This window comes from Physella acuta, unplaced genomic scaffold (genome assembly GCF_028476545.2).
Source record: "Physella acuta isolate Inbredline_101_S28 unplaced genomic scaffold, ASM2847654v3 ptg000076l, whole genome shotgun sequence".
Taxonomy (NCBI): domain Eukaryota; kingdom Metazoa; phylum Mollusca; class Gastropoda; family Physidae; genus Physella; species Physella acuta.
The window spans coordinates 913,373-932,500 of NW_026731596.1; the positions used below are offsets into that span (position 1 = coordinate 913,373).

A 19,128-nucleotide genomic window follows, 5' to 3' on the forward strand; every position below is an offset into this window, starting at 1 on the left:
GTTGGAGTCAGTGGTGAGGGTTGGAGTCAGGAATAAGGTCAGGGTTGGAGTCAGGAATAAGGTGAAGGTTGGAGTCAGGAATAAGGTGAGGGTTGGAGTCAGTGGTGAGGGTTGGAGTCAGTGGTGAGGGTTGGAGTCAGGAATAAGGTGAGGGTTGGAGTCAGGAATAAGGTGAGGGTTGGAGTCAGTGGTGAGGGTTGGAGTCAGTGGTGAGGGTTGGAGTCAGTGGTGAGGGTTGGAGTCAGGAATAAGGTCAGGGTTGGAGTCAGGAATAAGGTGAGGGTTGGAGTCAGGAATAAGGTGAGGGTTGGAGTCAGGAATAAGGTGAGGGTTGGAGTCAGGAATAAGGTGAGGGTTGGAGTCAGGAATAAGGTGAGGGTTGGAGTCAGGAATAAGGTCAGGGTTGGAGTCAGGAATAAGGTGAGGGTTGGAGTCAGGAATAAGGTGAGGGTTGGAGTCAGGAATAAGGTGAGGGTTGGAGTCAGGAATAAGGTGAGGGTTGGAGTCAGGAATAAGGTGAGGGTTGGAGTCAGGTGAGGGTTGGAGTCAGTGGTGAGGGTTGGAGTCAGTGGTGAGGGTTGGAGTCAGTGGTGAGGGTTGGAGTCAGTGGTGAGGGTTGGAGTCAGTGGTGAGGGTTGGAGTCAGTGGTGAGGGTTGGAGTCAGTGGTGAGGGTTGGAGTCAGTGGTGAGGGTTGGAGTCAGTGGTGAGGGTTGGAGTCAGGAATAAGGTGAGGGTTGGAGTCAGGAATAAGTTGAGGGTTGGAGTCAGTGGTGAGGGTTGGAGTCAGGAATAAGGTGAGGGTTGGAGTCAGGAATAAGGTGAGGGTTGGAGTCAGGAATAAGGTGAGGGTTGGAGTCAGGTGAGGGTTGGAGTCAGGAATAAGGTGAGGGTTGGAGTCAGGTGAGGGTTGGAGTCAGGAATAAGGTGAGGGTTGGAGTCAGGTGAGGGTTGGAGTCAGGAATAAGGTGAGGGTTGGAGTCAGTGGTGAGGGTTGGAGTCAGTGGTGAGGGTTGGAGTCAGTGGTGAGGGTTGGAGTCAGTGGTGAGGGTTGGAGTCAGTGGTGAGGGTTGGAGTCAGGAATAAGGTGAGGGTTGGAGTCAGGAATAAGGTGAGGGTTGGAGTCAGTGGTTAGGGTTGGAGTCAGGAATAAGGTCAGGGTTGGAGTCAGGAATAAGGTGAGGTTGGAGTCAGTGGTGAGGGTTGGAGTCAGTGGTGAGGGTTGGAGTCAGTGGTGAGGGTTGGAGACAGGAATAAGGTGAGGGTTGGAGTCAGGAATAAGGTGAGGGTTGGAGTCAGTGGTGAGGGTTGGAGTCAGGAATAAGGTGAGGGTTGGAGTCAGGAATAAGGTGAGGGTTGGAGTCAGTGTTGAGGGTTGGAGTCAGTGGTGAGGGCTGGAGTCAGTGGTGAGGGTTGGAGTCAGGAATAAGGTGAGGGTTGGAGTCAGGAATAAGGTGAGGGTTGGATTCAGTGGTGAGGGTTGGAGTCAGGAATAAGGTCAGGGTTGGAGTCAGTGGTGAGGGTTGGAGTCAGGAATAAGGTGAGGGTTGGAGTCAGGAATAAGGTGAGGGTTGGAGTCAGGAATAAGGTCAGGGTTGGAGTCAGGTGAGGGTTGGAGTCAGGAATAAGGTGAGGGTTGGAGTCAGGTGAGGGTTGGAGTCAGGAATAAGGTGAGGGTTGGAGTCAGGAATAAGGTGAGGGTTGGAGTCAGGAATAAGGTGAGGGTTGGAGTCAGTGGTGAGGGTTGGAGTCAGTGGTGAGGGTAGGATTCAGTAATAAGGTGAGGGTTGGAGTCAGGAATAAGGTGAGGGTTGGAGTCAGGAATAAGGTCAGGGTTGGAGTCAGGAATAAGGTCAGGGTTGGAGTCAGGAATAAGGAGAGGGTTGGAGTCAGTGGTGAGGGTTGGAGTCAGTGTTGAGGGTTGGAGTCAGTGGTGAGAGTTGGAGTCAGGAATAAGGTGAGGGTTGGAGTCAGGAATAAGGTGAGGGTTGGAGTCAGTGGTGTGGGTTGGAGTCAGGAATAAGGTCAGGGTTGGAGTCAGGAATAAGGTGAGGGTTAGAGTCAGTGGTGAGGGTTGGAGTCAGTGGTGAGGGTTGGAGTCAGTGGTGAGGGTTGGAGTCAGGAGTAAGGTGAGGGTTGGAGTCAGGAATAAGGTCAGGGTTGGAGTCAGTGGTGAGGGTTGGAGTCAGGAATAAGGTGAGGGTTGGAGTCAGGAATAAGGTGAGGGTTGGAGTCAGGAATAAGGTGAGGGTTGGAGTCAGGAATAAGGTGAGGGTTGGAGTCAGGAATAAGGTGAGGGTTGGAGTCAGTGGTGAGGGTTGGAGTCAGTGGTGAGGGTTGGAGTCAGTGGTGAGGGTTGGAGTCAGGAATAAGGTGAGGGTTGGAGTCAGGAATAAGGTGAGGGTTGGAGTCAGGAATAAGGTGAGGGTTGGAGTCAGGAATAAGGTGAGGGTTGGAGTCAGGTGAGGGTTGGAGTCAGGAATAAGGTGAGGGTTGGAGTCAGGAATAAGGTGAGGGTTGGAGTCAGGAATAAGGTGAGGGTTGGAGTCAGGAATAAGGTGAGGGTTGGAGTCAGGTGAGGGTTGGAGTCAGTGGTGAGGGTTGGAGTCAGGAATAAGGTGAGGGTTGGAGTCAGGAATAAGGTGATGGTTGGAGTCAGGAATAAGGTGATGGTTGGAGTCAGTGGTGAGGGTTGGAGTCAGGAATAAGGTGAGGGTTGGAGTCAGGTGAGGGTTGGAGTCAGTGGTGAGGGTTGGAGTCAGTGGTGAGGGTTGGAGTCAGTGGTGAGGGTTGGAGTCAGTGGTGAGGGTTGGAGTCAGGAATAAGGTGAGGGTTGGAGTCAGGAATAAGGTGAGGGTTGGAGTCAGGTGAGGGTTGGAGTCAGGAATAAGGTGAGGGTTGGAGTCAGGAATAAGGTGAGGGTTGGAGTCAGGAATAAGGTGAGGGTTGGAGTCAGTGGTGAGGGTTGGAGTCAGGAATAAGGTGAGGGTTGGAGTCAGGAATAAGGTGAGGGTTGGAGTCAGGAATAAGGTGAGGGTTGGAGTCAGGAATAAGGTGAGGGTTGGAGTCAGGTGAGGGTTGGAGTCAGTGGTGAGGGTTGGAGTCAGGAATAAGGTGAGGGTTGGAGTCAGGAATAAGGTGATGGTTGGAGTCAGGAATAAGGTGATGGTTGGAGTCAGTGGTGAGGGTTGGAGTCAGGAATAAGGTGAGGGTTGGAGTCAGGTGAGGGTTGGAGTCAGTGGTGAGGGTTGGAGTCAGTGGTGAGGGTTGGAGTCAGTGGTGAGGGTTGGAGTCAGTGGTGAGGGTTGGAGTCAGGAATAAGGTGAGGGTTGGAGTCAGGAATAAGGTGAGGGTTGGAGTCAGTGGTGAGGGTTGGAGTCAGGAATAAGGTGAGGGTTGGAGTCAGGTGAGGGTTGGGGTCAGGAATAAGGTGAGGGTTGGAGTCAGTGGTGAGGGTTGGAGTCAGTGGTGAGGGTTGGAGTCAGTGGTGAGGGTTGGAGTCAGTGGTGATGGTTGGAGTCAGTGGTGAGGGTTGGAGTCAGGAATAAGGTGAGGGTTGGAGTCAGTGGTGAGGGTTGGAGTCAGGAATAAGGTGAGGGTTGGAGTCAGTGGTGAGGGTTGGAGTCAGGAATAAGGTCAGGGTTGGAGTCAGGAATAAGGTGAGGGTTGGAGTCAGGAATAAGGTGAGGGTTGGAGTCAGGAATAAGGTGAGGGTTGGAGTCAGGTGAGGGTTGGAGTCAGTGGTGAGGGTTGGAGTCAGTGGTGAGGGTTGGAGTCAGTGGTGAGGGTTGGAGTCAGTGGTGAGGGTTGGAGTCAGTGGTGAGGGTTGGAGTCAGGTGAGGGTTGGAGTCAGTGGTGAGGGTTGGAGTCAGGAATAAGGTGAGGGTTGGAGTCAGGAATAAGGTGATGGTTGGAGTCAGGAATAAGGTGATGGTTGGAGTCAGTGGTGAGGGTTGGAGTCAGGAATAAGGTGAGGGTTGGAGTCAGGTGAGGGTTGGAGTCAGTGGTGAGGGTTGGAGTCAGTGGTGAGGGTTGGAGTCAGTGGTGAGGGTTGGAGTCAGTGGTGAGGGTTGGAGTCAGGAATAAGGTGAGGGTTGGAGTCAGGAATAAGGTGAGGGTTGGAGTCAGTGGTGAGGGTTGGAGTCAGGAATAAGGTGAGGGTTGGAGTCAGGTGAGGGTTGGAGTCAGGAATAAGGTGAGGGTTGGAGTCAGGTGAGGGTTGGGGTCAGGAATAAGGTGAGGGTTGGAGTCAGTGGTGAGGGTTGGAGTCAGTGGTGAGGGTTGGAGTCAGTGGTGAGGGTTGGAGTCAGTGGTGAGGGTTGGAGTCAGGAATAAGGTGAGGGTTGGAGTCAGTGGTGAGGGTTGGAGTCAGTGGTGAGGGTTGGAGTCAGTGGTGAGGGTTGGAGTCAGTGGTGAGGGTTGGAGTCAGGAATAAGGTGAGGGTTGGAGTCAGTGGTGAGGGTTGGAGTCAGTGGTGAGGGTTGGATTCAGTAATAAGGTGAGGGTTGGAGTCAGATAGTAAGGGTTGGAGTCAGGAATGCTGTCAAGAATGGAGTCAAGAATTAAAGGATAATTACAGTCATAAACATATGAGGATTGGAGTCATGAGTGAAATGGGGATTGGAGTCATGAATGAAGGATTGGAGCTAGGATTGGGATCACGAAGTGAGGGTTAGTGTCAAGATCGGGGTTAGACTTAGTTCATGTTGTCTCTAGAACTTAAGCTCCACTGTTGTCTCAGAAACCTGACAAGGCGCAATTCATTCATTAAAAAAAAATTTGAAATTTAAACCTTAACAGCAACACGGAAATATGTGCCTGGCTGTGTGTGTATATTATTGTATGTGTGTGAATGTATGTGTGTGTAGAGATTATAAAACATGCATGGAATACCTTAAACAAAAAAAAATTATCCTATATTTAACTTCGACTCAGATTACGTATCTAATGCCCTTATTCCTTCAAGGACACGAGTTTATCAGATTGAAATATCGGATTACCGAACCTTAAACGGGGAGAGAACTCGAATATTTATGTACAAGTATTCTATCCAAATGTCGGTGACGTGTGATGGATTTTACACACAACACATGAGTATAAATGTGTAATAACTGTGTCAGCACACATGTTGAGTGATGTATATGGTGTGCTGTATGTTGTATGATGATGTGTACTGATAATACAGGCTGTGTGAAAGTGAAGTGGGGTGTGTTGGCACGGCTTAAGCGTGTTGTGATGTGTGCTAGATAAAACATGTGGACTAACATTGAAAAGTATTTCGTACAGTCTAGATCAGTGCAACCGCCCTCCAACCCCCACCCCCAGTGGTTTGATTGTAACGGTTGGATGAGCTTAACGCGACAGCGGAAATGGCGAGGTGTGAAATGGGATATAGTTCAAGGTCACGGCAAGGTTATTCGATGCTCTATTTCACCTGGTGCTAATTAGCATTTAATGTTAATTAAAAACTTATGCTGATCCCCTAACTTTAACTAGGTAGCTGCTCTATGTATATACTGTGTATGTGGCTATGGAATGTGTGTAGTGTGTTATCAGTGTGATGTGTGGATATGGTATGTATGTAGTGTGTCAGTATGGTGTGTGGCTGTAGTATGTGTGTAGTGTGTTAGTGTGGTGTGTAGCTGTAGTATGTGTGTAGTGTACTGTTTACTCTGTGTATGTATGATGTTGTGGCATTTTTTAAAATATATATAACACAAAAGCTCTGTCCATGCGCTACTATCTTCCAGTCCCCCCCTCCCCGCCCAATAACGCCCAGTCCCCGTTTTGTCCCCGCCCAATAACGCCCAGTCCCCGTTTTGCTAAGCTAAACCACTGGCTACCTTAGCTAAACTAAACCACTGGCTACCTTAGCTAAACTAAACCACTGGCTACCTTAAGCTAGACACTGGCTACCTTAGCTAAACGAAACCACAGGCTACCTTAAGATAGACTAAACCACTGGCTACCTTAAGCTAGACACTGGCTACCTTAAGCTAGACACTGGCTACCTTAAGCTAGACACTGGCTACCTTAGCTAAACTAAACCACTGGCTACCTTAAGCTAGCCACAGGCTACCTTAAGCTAGACACTGGCTACCTTAAGCTAGACACTGGCTACCTTAGCTAAACTAAACCACTGGCTACCTTAAGCTAGCCACAGGCTACCTTAAGCTAGACACTGGCTACCTTAAGCTAGACACTGGCTACCTTAGCCACAGGCTACCTTAGACACAGGCTACCTTAAGCTAGACACTGGCTACCTTAAGCTAGACACTGGCTACCTTAGCTAAACTAAACCACTGGCTACCTTAAGCTAGCCACAGGCTACCTTAAGCTAGACACTGGCTACCTTAAGCTAGACACTGGCTACCTTAGCCACAGGCTACCTTAGACACAGGCTACCTTAAGCTAGACACTGGCTACCTTAAGCTAGACACTGGCTACCTTAGCCACAGGCTACCTTAGACACAGGCTACCTTAAGCTAGACACTGGCTACCTTAAGCTAGCCACAGGCTACCTTAGCCACTGGCTACCTTAGACACAGGCTACCTTAGCCACAGGCTACCTTAGACACAGGCTACCTTAAGCTAGACACTGGCTACCTTAAGCTAGACACTGGCTACCTTAGCCACAGGCTACCTTAGACACAGGCTACCTTAAACTAGCTACTGGCTACCTTAAACTAGCCACAGGCTACCTTAGACACTGGCTACCTTAAGCTAGACACTGGCTACCTTAAACTAGCTACAGGCTACCTTAGCCACTGGCTACCTTAAGCTAGCCACAGGCTACCTTAGCCACTGGCTACCTTAAGCTAGCCACAGGCTACCTTAGACACTGGCTACTTTAAGCTAGACACTGGCTACCTTAAACTAGCCACAGGCTACCTTAAGCTAGACACTGGCTACCTTAAACTAGCCACAGGCTACCTTAGCCACTGGCTACCTTAAACTAGCCACAGGCTACCTTAGACACAGGCTACCTTAGACACTGGCTACCTTAAACTAGCCACTGGCTACCTTAGCCACAGGCTACCTACCGCAGGTCTGGCTGGCATGGAGACCCTCCTCTCCCTGTGTTTCTGCTTCAAGATCTGCTCCTGGTGGAAATCCACGGGCGTGTCGGTGTCGGGGATGGAGTAGAGTGGAGGGGGCGTCTGCCCCATGGCGTACGACTTGCGCCTGACGCGCCACCCCTGACTCATCTTCAGCGTTTAATCCGTCACAACACACGACTCAAAATTCCCGGGTCCTCACAGAACAACACCCCACACAGCGTTCCACACACTAGCCCACACAGAGACCCACACAGAATTCAGAAAGTTATCCCTGTAGCGAATGTTCTCCATCACGCGTAACCATAGCAACCATTGTATCCTTAGGTAAATTTGAGCACATCATTGAAACACAACAAAATCACATCGTTTATTCAGAGGTCAAGGTTGAAATAAATTCAAGTTCCAGACTCCTATATGCATGATGCAACAGACAAGAATTGTTTAAACTATTTGATTGTAAAATCCAGCATAAGAAATATCAAACAAAACCCTGCATAAGAAATATTAAACACATGTCAAGCCAACGGGAGATAACTCACAATTTTTTTTATCTGATTTGAAAACCAACCCAATTTATCGCTGTAAAACAGAATCAATGACGGTTGAATAAAACATGACTGCACTTTGTGATCTGTCGTACTCGACCCTACATGTCGGTACACTACGACACGACGGCCGACACGACGGCCGACACGACGTGTACATCCATGTCGGTTAGCGCCAGACGACAACTACACCGGCCGACAGGTGGCGTCTTTATGGCAGGAAGTGTCGGGGTAAGTCACGTGACGCGTCACCAGAAGACCAGGTACGGGCTGATTTCTGCTGGCACAATACTGGTACAGCTAGAGTGCTGGCACAGTCAGTGGTGGCACAGTCGTAGTGTTGGTACAGTGGCACAGTCAGCATTGGTACAGTCATAGCGCTGGCACAGTCATAGCGCTGATACATATATATTCCTGGTACAGTAATGGCACTGTATAGTACTAGTACAACTGTACCTATTGGCACAGTCACGAGGTGCCGACCTAATCCGTGCTTCACAGACGGCACAGCCAACAGACTGTACCGTCAGGACACAGATTATCGTCAGGACAAGATCACGTGACCTCTAGAGAACACAAGTCAGGTTCTGGTGTCACTGTCAGTGTGGCATGGGGAGGTATGGAGGGGGTGGGGGGTGGGGGGAGAGATTAGACCAGCGACACAATAGGTGTGTCTTGAAGCTGTCCCACTGATGCCACACTCGTGTCTAGCCAATCAGCTGATAAGTAGAACACGCGGGGCTATTTTTAGTACACACGTGGTTGTACAACTTCTGGTCAACTTTTGTTTACAACCTACGTGAGACTTGCGCAGCTTGCAAAAAATGTTGAAAATGACGTCATCAATATTTGCGAGCTATGTAAGCCAAAAGATTGGCGTCTGTTGGTTTTTTTGTTTACTCGCCTAGGGCAGATGGCCAAGTCAGTCAGCGTGGTCTACACGGGGGAGGGTGAGCGGCTATTTACAGTAGAGCTCGCTCGCACACACACTTACACACACGCATACTTACACTTACACTCACGTACACTCACTCACACACACATTTACACTCACATTAACACTCACACACAACCACACGTGCATCCACACAAATGCAGACTCTCACACACATTCCCACATGTACACCTAACAACCCCCCTCTCCCCTCACATACAAACTTTCTCTCTCCCAGTTAACCTGGGGTAGCTATGGTCAAGACAACCAGGTCTGTGTTACATCAACCTCATATTGATACCATCCACATCAACCTTATATTGCTACCCTCAACATCAACCTAGTACAATACCCCATGAACCTTATGTTTATCACCTACATACAGGGCTACCCTGACCTTACATGACGTCATCCCATCACACACACACATATATATATATATTTCTCTGCGGCCATTCAAGCGGAACGAGTCGTGGACCAGAACAATGGCACCGTCACGTGACTCTAGATCTGGAACCTTCCAGCCAAACAACATCAACAGCGTCGTAAATTTAAGCCGAGCAAAACATGTCTTACGTCACAGCATCTTTTAACATCACGATGTCAGGGCAATGTCACACACATCAACAACATCACAGGACAATGACACACACATCAACAACATCATGATGTCAGGACATCACGATGTCAGGACAATGTCTCACACATCAACAACATCACGATGTCAGGACTATGTCTCACTCACACATCAACAACATCACGATGTCAGGACAATGTCACACACATCAACAACATCACAGCACAATGTCACACACATCAACAACATCACGATGTCATGAAGATGTCACACACATCAACAACATCATAGATAAGTGAAAAACAACATACGTTAAACCAGTTTCTAAAAATAGCATGGACGTACTGGAGATGCTAAATATGTCATTACACCAATGATGGTTATGTCTAAAATAATTGTGCCAAGATTATACAAGATTTACAAAGCAGATAATTGTATTAAGTAGAGGATTATAAACACGATGGAACAATGTCGTAAAGCGAGAGACAGTCAGACAGACAGACACATCACACAGAAGAGACGGTGCCATAAAGAAATAAATAATTCCGTCAGACGAACCAGCAGAGTTCCAGTCACCAAATAGTTCGACACCCCTGCACTGTCTCAAAGTACTCCACCAGAGCCACTTACTCATTGAGGCAAGTCCTGTCCGTATTTTTGTTTAAGGTCTTAAAACCGTATATTTTAAAATTAGCTTTTCACACATGCCCGATATATACGGAGACGGTTTTATTGCCAGGAGTTGTGGGAAATAAAACTAAAATTAGCAACAAATAAAATCCAAACTGTCAATCTGAAACTTTAAACTTGGCCAGATTTTAACAAGTGGCCAAAGCTTGACATGGCCAGATTTTAACAAATTTTTAACAAACATCAGACCAAAACTTGAGATGGCCAGATTTTTAACAAACGTCAGACTAAAGCTTGAAGTGGCCAGATTTTTAACAAACGTCAGACTAAAGCTTGAAGTGGCCAGATTTTTAACAAACGTCAGACTAAAGCTTGATGTGGCCAGATTTTTAACAAACGTCAGACTAAAGCTTGATGTGGCCAGATTTTTAACAAACGTCAGACTAAAGCTTGACGTGGCCAGATTTTTAACAAACGTCAGACTAAAGCTTGACGTGGCCAGATTTTTAACAAACGTCAGACTGAAGCTTGACGCCGACAGTAGGAAGCTCGTCTGTCCTGACCCTAATTAACTTGACCTCGCATGTCACAACGAACCTAATTAGCATTGAAAGTTAATTAGATGCATTTTCTGTACGTGCAATTAGTCAAAATAAATTCTTCTTTCAGCGAAAGTGCTCTGTCAAATTGTTCTGTCTAAATGTGTTATATAAAACTATTCAATGTATAACAAAATAAATGTCGTAAATAACTATAGCTCTATACACCATTACCAGTATAGACCCTCGATTATTCTGTATAAAAGCAACACCGTTATTTATGAACTTCCTGTAGACAATTATAACAAGCTGTTTCTATAACAGCTATAAACAGCCTACAGCTCTAGATAGTTAAACACAATAACGATAAGTTTAACGCTGACCCGCTAAAGTTTAACGCTGACCCCCTAAAGTTTAACGCCGACCCCCTAAAATTTAACGCCGACCCCCTACAATTTAACGCTGACCCCTAGAGTTTAACGCTGACCCCCTAAAATTTAACGCCGACCCCCTAAAATTTAACGCTGACCCCTAGAGTTTAACGTTGACCCCCTAAAGTTTAACGCTGACCCTTAAAGTTTAACGCTGACCCCCCAAAGTTCAACGCCCCAATGAACGGATCCCTAGTAGTGATGTCAGCTAGTGAAGCAGGCCTAGGACAAACGAACTTCCAGTCCAAGGGAAGGGGGGGGGGGCGGGCAGGTATGTCCAGCCACGCCCATCCCACACATCCACTTCCGGTATAAGACATGCCCGGAAGTTGATCGAGAAAATAACTGTCAGAAATGTTGCTTAGACACCGTCACGTGACTATGTTGGCAACAAGTCACGTGGTATGGGTCATGTGATGAGGATGGAAGGGGGGAGGTGGTTACTGTCAGTGTTATGAGTAATGTCAGTTGTGTCTAGCTGCGCCGTCTGTTTCTTTTATAATGTCATGCGAGACTTATTTATAATGTCAGTTAAATCAATGTCATACTTTAAATCGTGTCAGTAATACAAAACCCACAGTAATGTCAGGTTTAATGATAAGGTTTTTCACAAAGATAGAACATTTTTTAAAAGTGAGTCTAGCAACGATTTCGAACAGATTTAAGGAAAGGAAACACGTGTATTCAAATGTCAAGTAGCAGCACATGACATGAGATGTCATCATGTGTCACGAATGACATCAGGGGGGTCAGAAGTACCACGTGATATCACTAGTAGGTCAAGTCAGCTCTACACCAGCCGACTTGTCTTTCCCTAACGAAAGTCAGAGCTCACACGAGTACGGGATTCGAACTCGAAACTTTCGGGTTTGACAGCAAAATGCTCTACCATCCGACCATGCCGTCCAACACTTGACATCAATGGGTCAGACTATCACGTGACATATGTGGGCCAGACGTCAACAGCTCGATTTACAATACAGTTGCCATGGCAACGAAAATCTTCATAATACGTTTCCACAATCCTGTCATCAAACTAAGTCAATCCTTGCTTAGTGACCGGGTTTAGCTTCATTCAAATACAACAGGTCACACATTTAGTTTAAAAAAAAACAGGTCACTAAACTCTATCAACAGAGGTCACTAAACCCCAGCTTCTACCAACAGAGGTCACTAAACCCCAGCTTCTACCAACAGAGGTCACTAAACCCCAGCAACTACCCCATCAACTTCTCACACGGAAACACGGTTGAGAGATTTTCTAAGGCCCATCAGATTCTGTCAAGGCATGCAGTGACGTCATGCCGCTCATTCAAAAACTTGAAATAACCGGAGCAGTCTTTTTAAGTCTTTTCTAGCCGTATTCTCAGATGATATTTTAATGTCAGTCTTTCCAGATCGCGTTCATAGTTTAGAAAATGTCAGTCTTTTCAGATCGCGTTCTTAGTTTAGAAAATGTCAGTCTTTTCAGATCGCGTTCTTAGTTTAGAAAATGTCAATCTTTTCAGATTGTGCATTTGGTTTAGAAAATGTCAGTCTTTCCAGGTTGTGTACTTGATTTAGTAATTGTCATTTTTTCGAGTCGTGTTTTATGTTTAGTAATTGTCAGATTTACATAAATTGTAGCGACATTTTGTACGGTAGATGTTTTGCGTTTTGTATATGTAATGTTGTGTATGTATTTTGACATCATGTTGCTAGTTGGTGAATTTCAAATTTTTTGGAAGTTTTGGTTTCTTGTCGGCACGGTAATGGACACTGTGGTTTGTGATGTTTATGGGATGTGGTGTGATGTTTATGTGATGTGATGTTTATGTGATGTGATTTTTATGGATGTGATTTTTATGGGATGTGATGTTTATGGATGTGATGTTTATGGGATGGTATGTTTATGGATGTGATGTTTATGGGATGTGATGTTTATGGGATGGATGTTTATAGCATATGCTAATACAGAATGATCATTTTATGATATTACAACTGGGAGTATGTTAATGTGGGTTATGGTACGTGTAGATGTGTCGTATGTGTCGTATGTGTTGTATGTAAATGTGTAGTTTCCAATCAAAAGGGGCTGTGTTAGCCTGCCATATGTGTAGCTGTACAGTGTTAGCCTGCCATATGTGTAGCTGTACAGTGTTAGCCCCCCATATGTGTAACTGTACAGTGTTAGCCCCCCATATGTGTAACTGTACAGTGTTAGCCCCCCATATGTGTAGCTGTACAGTGTTAGCCCCCCATATGTGTAGCTGTACAGTGTTAGCCCCCCATATGTGTAGCTGTACAGTGTTAGCCATCCATATGTGTAGCTGTACAGTGTTAGCCCCCCATATGTGTAGCTGTTTATTCTACAAATACACCCCGCCACAGAGAGTAAGTAAACAAACCGTAAACCTGGCCTTAGTTTTTTTCTAATCCGATGTTTTTGGTGTGGGTTTTTTTTTACAGGGACACAATGCCAATAATCGATGGATCGATCTAATCTTACTGATCTATAATTGGAATAATCTAGTTTTTATATCGATTACTGTCAAATACCGTGTAGGCTTTACTAGGAAATCTATAATTGAAATAATCAAGTTTTTATATCGATTAATGTCAAATACCGTGTAGGCTTAGCTAAGAAATCTATAATTAGCATTAGCGCATAACTCGCACTATAAGAAGAAATGTTCTGTTGCGAAAATCTACTGGTAAAGTTACTAGTGAAATTAAAAATGGTTCAACATTGCGAGCTATTCATTTTTATTGAAAAGTATCGTTCAGAGTTTTCTGATTAAAAATAAAGTTAGAGGATACAAGTTAAAAGTGACATTAGGAGGTGGGGAAAAATGGGGTAGAGGGGGTATAATTGGGTAGGGGTCGGGAATAATTGGGTAGGGGGTCGGGAATAATTGGGTAGGGGGTCGGGAGTAATTGGGTAGGGGGTCGGGAATAATTGGGTAGGGGGTCGGGAATAATTGGGTAGGGGGTCGGGAATAATTGGGTAGGGGGTCGGGAATAATTAGCTAGATGGTGATAATGGAATAGGGGCTGGGAGATCATTGGATCAAGGGTGGGGAATAATTGCGTGGGGTGGTGGAATCATTGGGTGTCACAGTACCACTAAAATAACACCACTCATATAATGCCACTAATATAATACCACTAATACAATGCCACTATCATAATGCCACAAACATATACCACTAACGATAGCCTAACTGCAACCATATTCGCCATGAACTAACTGACTTAAGCAAGACTCGAGCAAGGAAATCAACACTGTCAAATCTCATAAAAAGAATCTCCATAAAAATCATTCAGGTTGACGCAATCAAAAACTAAACACACAGATCGAGTCTATGTTGAGTTGCCCGGTAAAACAACAACACAAAAAATATTCATCATATCCACAAACATATTGCCTGAAACATTGTGTCACAGCACCAAGTTTTTCACACTACACCATATGTAGCACCACATTAAGTATGACCACACCACGTAACGCACCACAAATAGCTTCATCACACGAGAAAATGCCGCACAACCATCTGAAGTACCATCGTAAGATGGTGTTGTAAAACTTGTCGCGTTCTTCGGCCTAGAGATAGCCATCTGCAGATATCAGATAGGGTATAACATTCACAGGAATGTTGATCTTTAAGATAGCAGTCTACCAGTAACAATCTTGTGACGTCAGTTCATGCCAATAACAAACTCGAGACGTCTTACACCTATCTAGAGACGTCTTACGTCTATCTAGAGACGTCTTACACCTATCTAGAGACGTCTTACACCTATCTAGAGACGTCTTACACCTATCTAAAGACGTCTTACACCTATCTAGAGACGTCTTACACCTATCTAGAGACGTCTTACACCTATCTAGAGACGTCTTACACCTATCTAGAGACGTCTAGCACCTATCTAGCAATACCAAACGAAAGAAGGATTTGAATGTGACGTCTGTCCGTGTTTAAGTAAGATAAAACCGAAATCTTCTAAAGAAATTAAAGTGCTTAGATTATGAGCTAGATTTATTTACAAAATGAAACTTAGGTCTTCATATAAGAAGAGCCAGTCAATAAATTAGTCATCTAATTGGTTTTTCTGAGAGAAATCTTTTCGTTTTAAAGATCTGGTTTCCAGTGAAATAAGTGTAAAAAAAATAATCTATTTTCAAAGATCAGGTTCAATATTTTAACCGTTGCTATAGCAACAAGGCGTGAATGTGTACAGTGTGTGCACACTCAAATGTTTGTACTGTAAATCTTGTGTTGACGGGTTTAGGGCAAATATTTTAGAAGGTTTACAGTACAGCGTCGATGCGATTAGTTCAGTATATAAACCTACGTTAGATGGGACCACCACTCTTTACCTACCACAACTGACTACTCACACCACTACCAAACACTATACACTACTACCACACAGCACTACCATACACCTGTACCCACACACCACTACACCACCACTACCCCATCACTCCCCACACCACTTCCACACACCACTACCCCAGGGGTCGGCAACCTTTTGAAGCGGAAGAGCCAAAAGTTACAATTTTCAATATTTTACTTGTTTTAAAGAGCCACTAACATTATTTTATTTCAAATATTTTATTTTTTTATTAAGATTATTAGTATTTGTTCAAGGGGCTGGAGAGCCGCATCTTGATATCAAAAGAGCCGCATGCGGCTCGCGAGCCGCATGCGGCTCGCGAGCCGCAGGTTGCCGACCCCTGCACTACCCCCACCAAAACATCTACCCCTACCCCTCCCACACCACTACCAAACACTACACACTATTACCACACAGCACTACCATACACCTGTACCCACACACCACTACCCACACCACTACCCACACCACTACCCACACCACTTCCACACACCACTACTACACACTACTACCACACAGCACTACCATACACCTGTACCCACACACCACTACCCACACCAAAACATCTACCCCTACCACTACCCCCTCCACTACCCCATAAACCCTACCACAACCGTACACCACTACCCCCACTACCACCACTAACCAAACACCACAACCACACTAAAGAGAACCTAAGCCCATAGAGTCCATGTCCCTATCCTATTGTCCCTGTCCCCATAATGTCTACCCCACCAATGTCTCCCCCCCCACCAATGTCAACCTACAACAACAGCGACCAGAGATTAGCGACCAGAGATTAGCGCCAACAATAGTGACTTATGTAAGTCAAGAACAATGCCGTCTTTCTACACTACCACACTGTTGACGTGGTGGCGTAGACATCTGTGGACAACAGCAGGACATCGCTAGAGGACATGGCAGTTTCAAGTCCTCTCTCTACATCAGGACATCCTTAGAGGACATGGGAGTTTTAAGTCCTCTACATCAGGACATCGTTAGAGTACATTGAGGTTCTACGATAACAAAATACACAAACACTTATGAGATAAATAAGCAACACAACTGGCCTACATAACTAACATTTCACAAGTACAAGACTGGTGCAATTATATCGTGACCTTATTATACCATAACACAATTGCCAACGAGTTTTTTAAAACAACATCTTGACTATATTTTTCATTCGATTACCCCACCCCCATGTTGCGATAACCCTCCCCTCCCTCTCACAGTTGGTGAGCAGTGATCGACAGTTGGTGAGCAGTAACCGAGTTGGTGAGCAGTGATCAAACGTTCAGTGCATCAGTGTGAGCATGTTTTATGCTCACCGTTAGCATATTTCGACACGAGTCTATAAATAGAAACGCAGAAGCGTGACAGGTACAAGCAGCCGTTAATTCCATTCTTCCAATCTATAAATAGCACCCAAGTCGGGAAACGTGTGCGCTCATCACGTCACACGTGAGAACTCATTACGTGACGTCAGCGCAGGTGAGTTTTCAAACAATTTCCTGACACAGTTTTTTATAACAAGTTCAGTACGGCTAGGACAAATTTCTGCAGCTCTCTCTCCCCCCCCCCCCCACATTTCCCCACCCCAAAGAGATGGCGTCATGGTCCAGTGACCACATAGACGGCTTCACGGCCCAATGACCACACGCTATCAAGGAAATCTAAGTCAGACCCTGACCTTGACCGCGGTTGTGTGAGCACGTTATGTCAAAGCTACTCTGATGCACGTGTAAACTTCAAAGGTAAGACCAGGCAGGCGGCTGACAGAATCAGTTGCACAACCTGGCAACCCACACCAGACTCGTCAGGTACCTGGCCAGATGACAACTAGCATCGGTAGGTAAATGTAGAAAGCAGAACCCATGGCGCAGTGCCAGTGGGTTTGTTCAATGTTGATACAGACCCGAGGGGTGTGGGGGGGGGGGGTAATATTAGTAATATTACGCGATTTTTAAAACCTTAAATATAGGGCACATTAAAACCCCACACAAAAACAATTAAATAAATTATAGGCCGTCGTTAGCTGTAATTAGGGGGAGGTAACGCTGGGCAAACACTCATAAACTCTCGTGAGAGGAGGGTCATTAAAACAAATGTTTTCTTACAGAATAAACTTTCAAGGTCAACCACAATTTCCTCCGAAAGTCAAGAGGTACCTCCCATAAATCTTAACCAACACAATGGATATCTTAACTACTTGTCGTAAAATGGTAGCCTAAATCTGATTGGCTAGTTGGGTTGACCTATTGACCTATGTGATACATGGCTAAAGTGAAGGTGAACCACTTAGTTCGAAAGTTCGAGAAATTTCGCACAGAGAAGAAATTATTAAAGCTTTAGATAGCACCATGAACAACCGTTTAAAACATTAGTTGATTTCTGTTATTTTTTAACATATTCAGACCGGCCATAGATTTGACCAAATTCAGACCGGCTAAAGACAAACACAACTAAACGACTAAAGCCTCAAACATTAAACTCCAGACTTGAGAGACAGACAGACAGACAGACAGACAGACAGACAGACGGACGGACGGACGGACGGACGGACGGACGGACGGACGGACAGACAGACAGACAGACAGACAGACAGACAGACAGACAGACAAAGTGTAATAGCTGGCCAAGAATTTGTGGCCACAGTTCAAGAATTTTCAAACTAATTTAAATGAAGTCGGCCAGTATTTTCTGGCTGATTGCATTTAATTTTTGGCCATTTTATCCAAAGTTTGGCTCCACTTTTGTCAAAGTTTGCCTCTATTTTGGTACGTCTACAACATAAATTACACAAGCTTAAAAAAATGTTCAAATTCAATCGGCTGTTGGACGCAACATGAAATTCTCACTCAGCAGACTCTATTGACTCAGTGAATCAAACACAAATACATAAAACATGTGCTCAGTGAAACTAACACAAATACATAAAACATGTGCTCAGTGAATCAAACACAAATACATAAAACATGTGCTCAGTGAATCAAACACAAATACATAATACATGTTTTCCCGTCTTGGCAAGTATTGTGGAAGTCTCTGACACAAGTTGCTTTTCCTGTTGTGAAAGGAATTCTCTCCCCTGTTGTGAAAGGAATTCTCTCCCCTGTTGTGAAAGGAATTCTCTCCCTTTGCCCCAGTCTGTCCCTCTGGTCAGTCGTAATGAAGCTAAAAATAGCACCCTCGTGCTAATGGAACACAACTGCCCCCCCCCCTTCTAAAGGTGTCTGGGAGGATCAATGGCAGTGCCAGCCCGTAGGTGGGGGACAACAGAACTGTCAAGTTATTATAGAGGGGTGGGTGTGTGGGGTGGGTAGTGTGTGGGGTGGGGACCTTGTGTGTGGGGTGGGGCTGGAGTGGGGGTGGGATACTAAGGTAGATGTTAGAAAAGATAAGTGTAGTGATGTCTATAATGTCAACGTGATTATTTTAAGGGGTTGGAAGATTTTATAGAGTAACACGGTGACCCCCCCCCCCGGCAAGGTCAAATAACAATGTGACCCCATGTCAAGGTCAAGTAACAATGTGACCCCCCCGTGTAAAGGTCAAACAACAATGTGACACCGTGTCGAGGTCAAGTAACAAAGTGACCCCGCGGCAAGGCCAAATAACAAAGTGACCCCGCGGCAAGGCCAAATAACAATGTGATCCCCGTGTCAAGGTCTAGAAACAAAGTGATCCCTGTGTCAAGGTCATGTAACAAAATGTTCAGGGTCAAGTTCAAACAACAAAGTTAACCGGAGACAAGTATACCAACAGCAGGGGAGATACCAGCTATATGTCTGCAGCCAGCCAGCAATAGCAACAACACATAACGTGTTTTTAATGTTTACTGTAGACAGCAAGTCACCCCACATATCACAAAAACCTACGTTTGTTGAGTGATCTAAAAATAGAACGTTATCAAAGAAACCTACGTTTGTTGAGTGAGCTAAAAATAGAACGTTATTAAAGAAACCTACGTTTGTCCAGTGATCTAAAAATAGAACGTTATCAAAGAAACCTACGTTTGTTGAGTGATCTA

At 45.4% G+C, this 19,128-nt stretch overlaps 1 protein-coding gene across 3 annotated transcripts in view; it reads right to left on the reverse strand.

The window, feature by feature from the left end:
- The window catches only part of LOC131953687 (5'-AMP-activated protein kinase subunit gamma-1), a 180,697-nt gene that overhangs the window by 89,574 nt on the left and 71,995 nt on the right, over positions 1-19,128 (reverse strand). Inside the window, exon 1 of one of the 3 annotated variants that reach the window (XM_059317026.1) lies at positions 7,042-7,667. The exons of the other annotated variants lie outside the window; for them this stretch is intronic. Coding sequence (XP_059173009.1) covers positions 7,042-7,206 — 165 coding nt within the window. The 5' untranslated portion in view covers positions 7,207-7,667. Of the gene's footprint in view, positions 1-7,041; positions 7,668-19,128 lie in introns of those variants that run through there. 3 annotated transcript variants of the gene reach the window in all.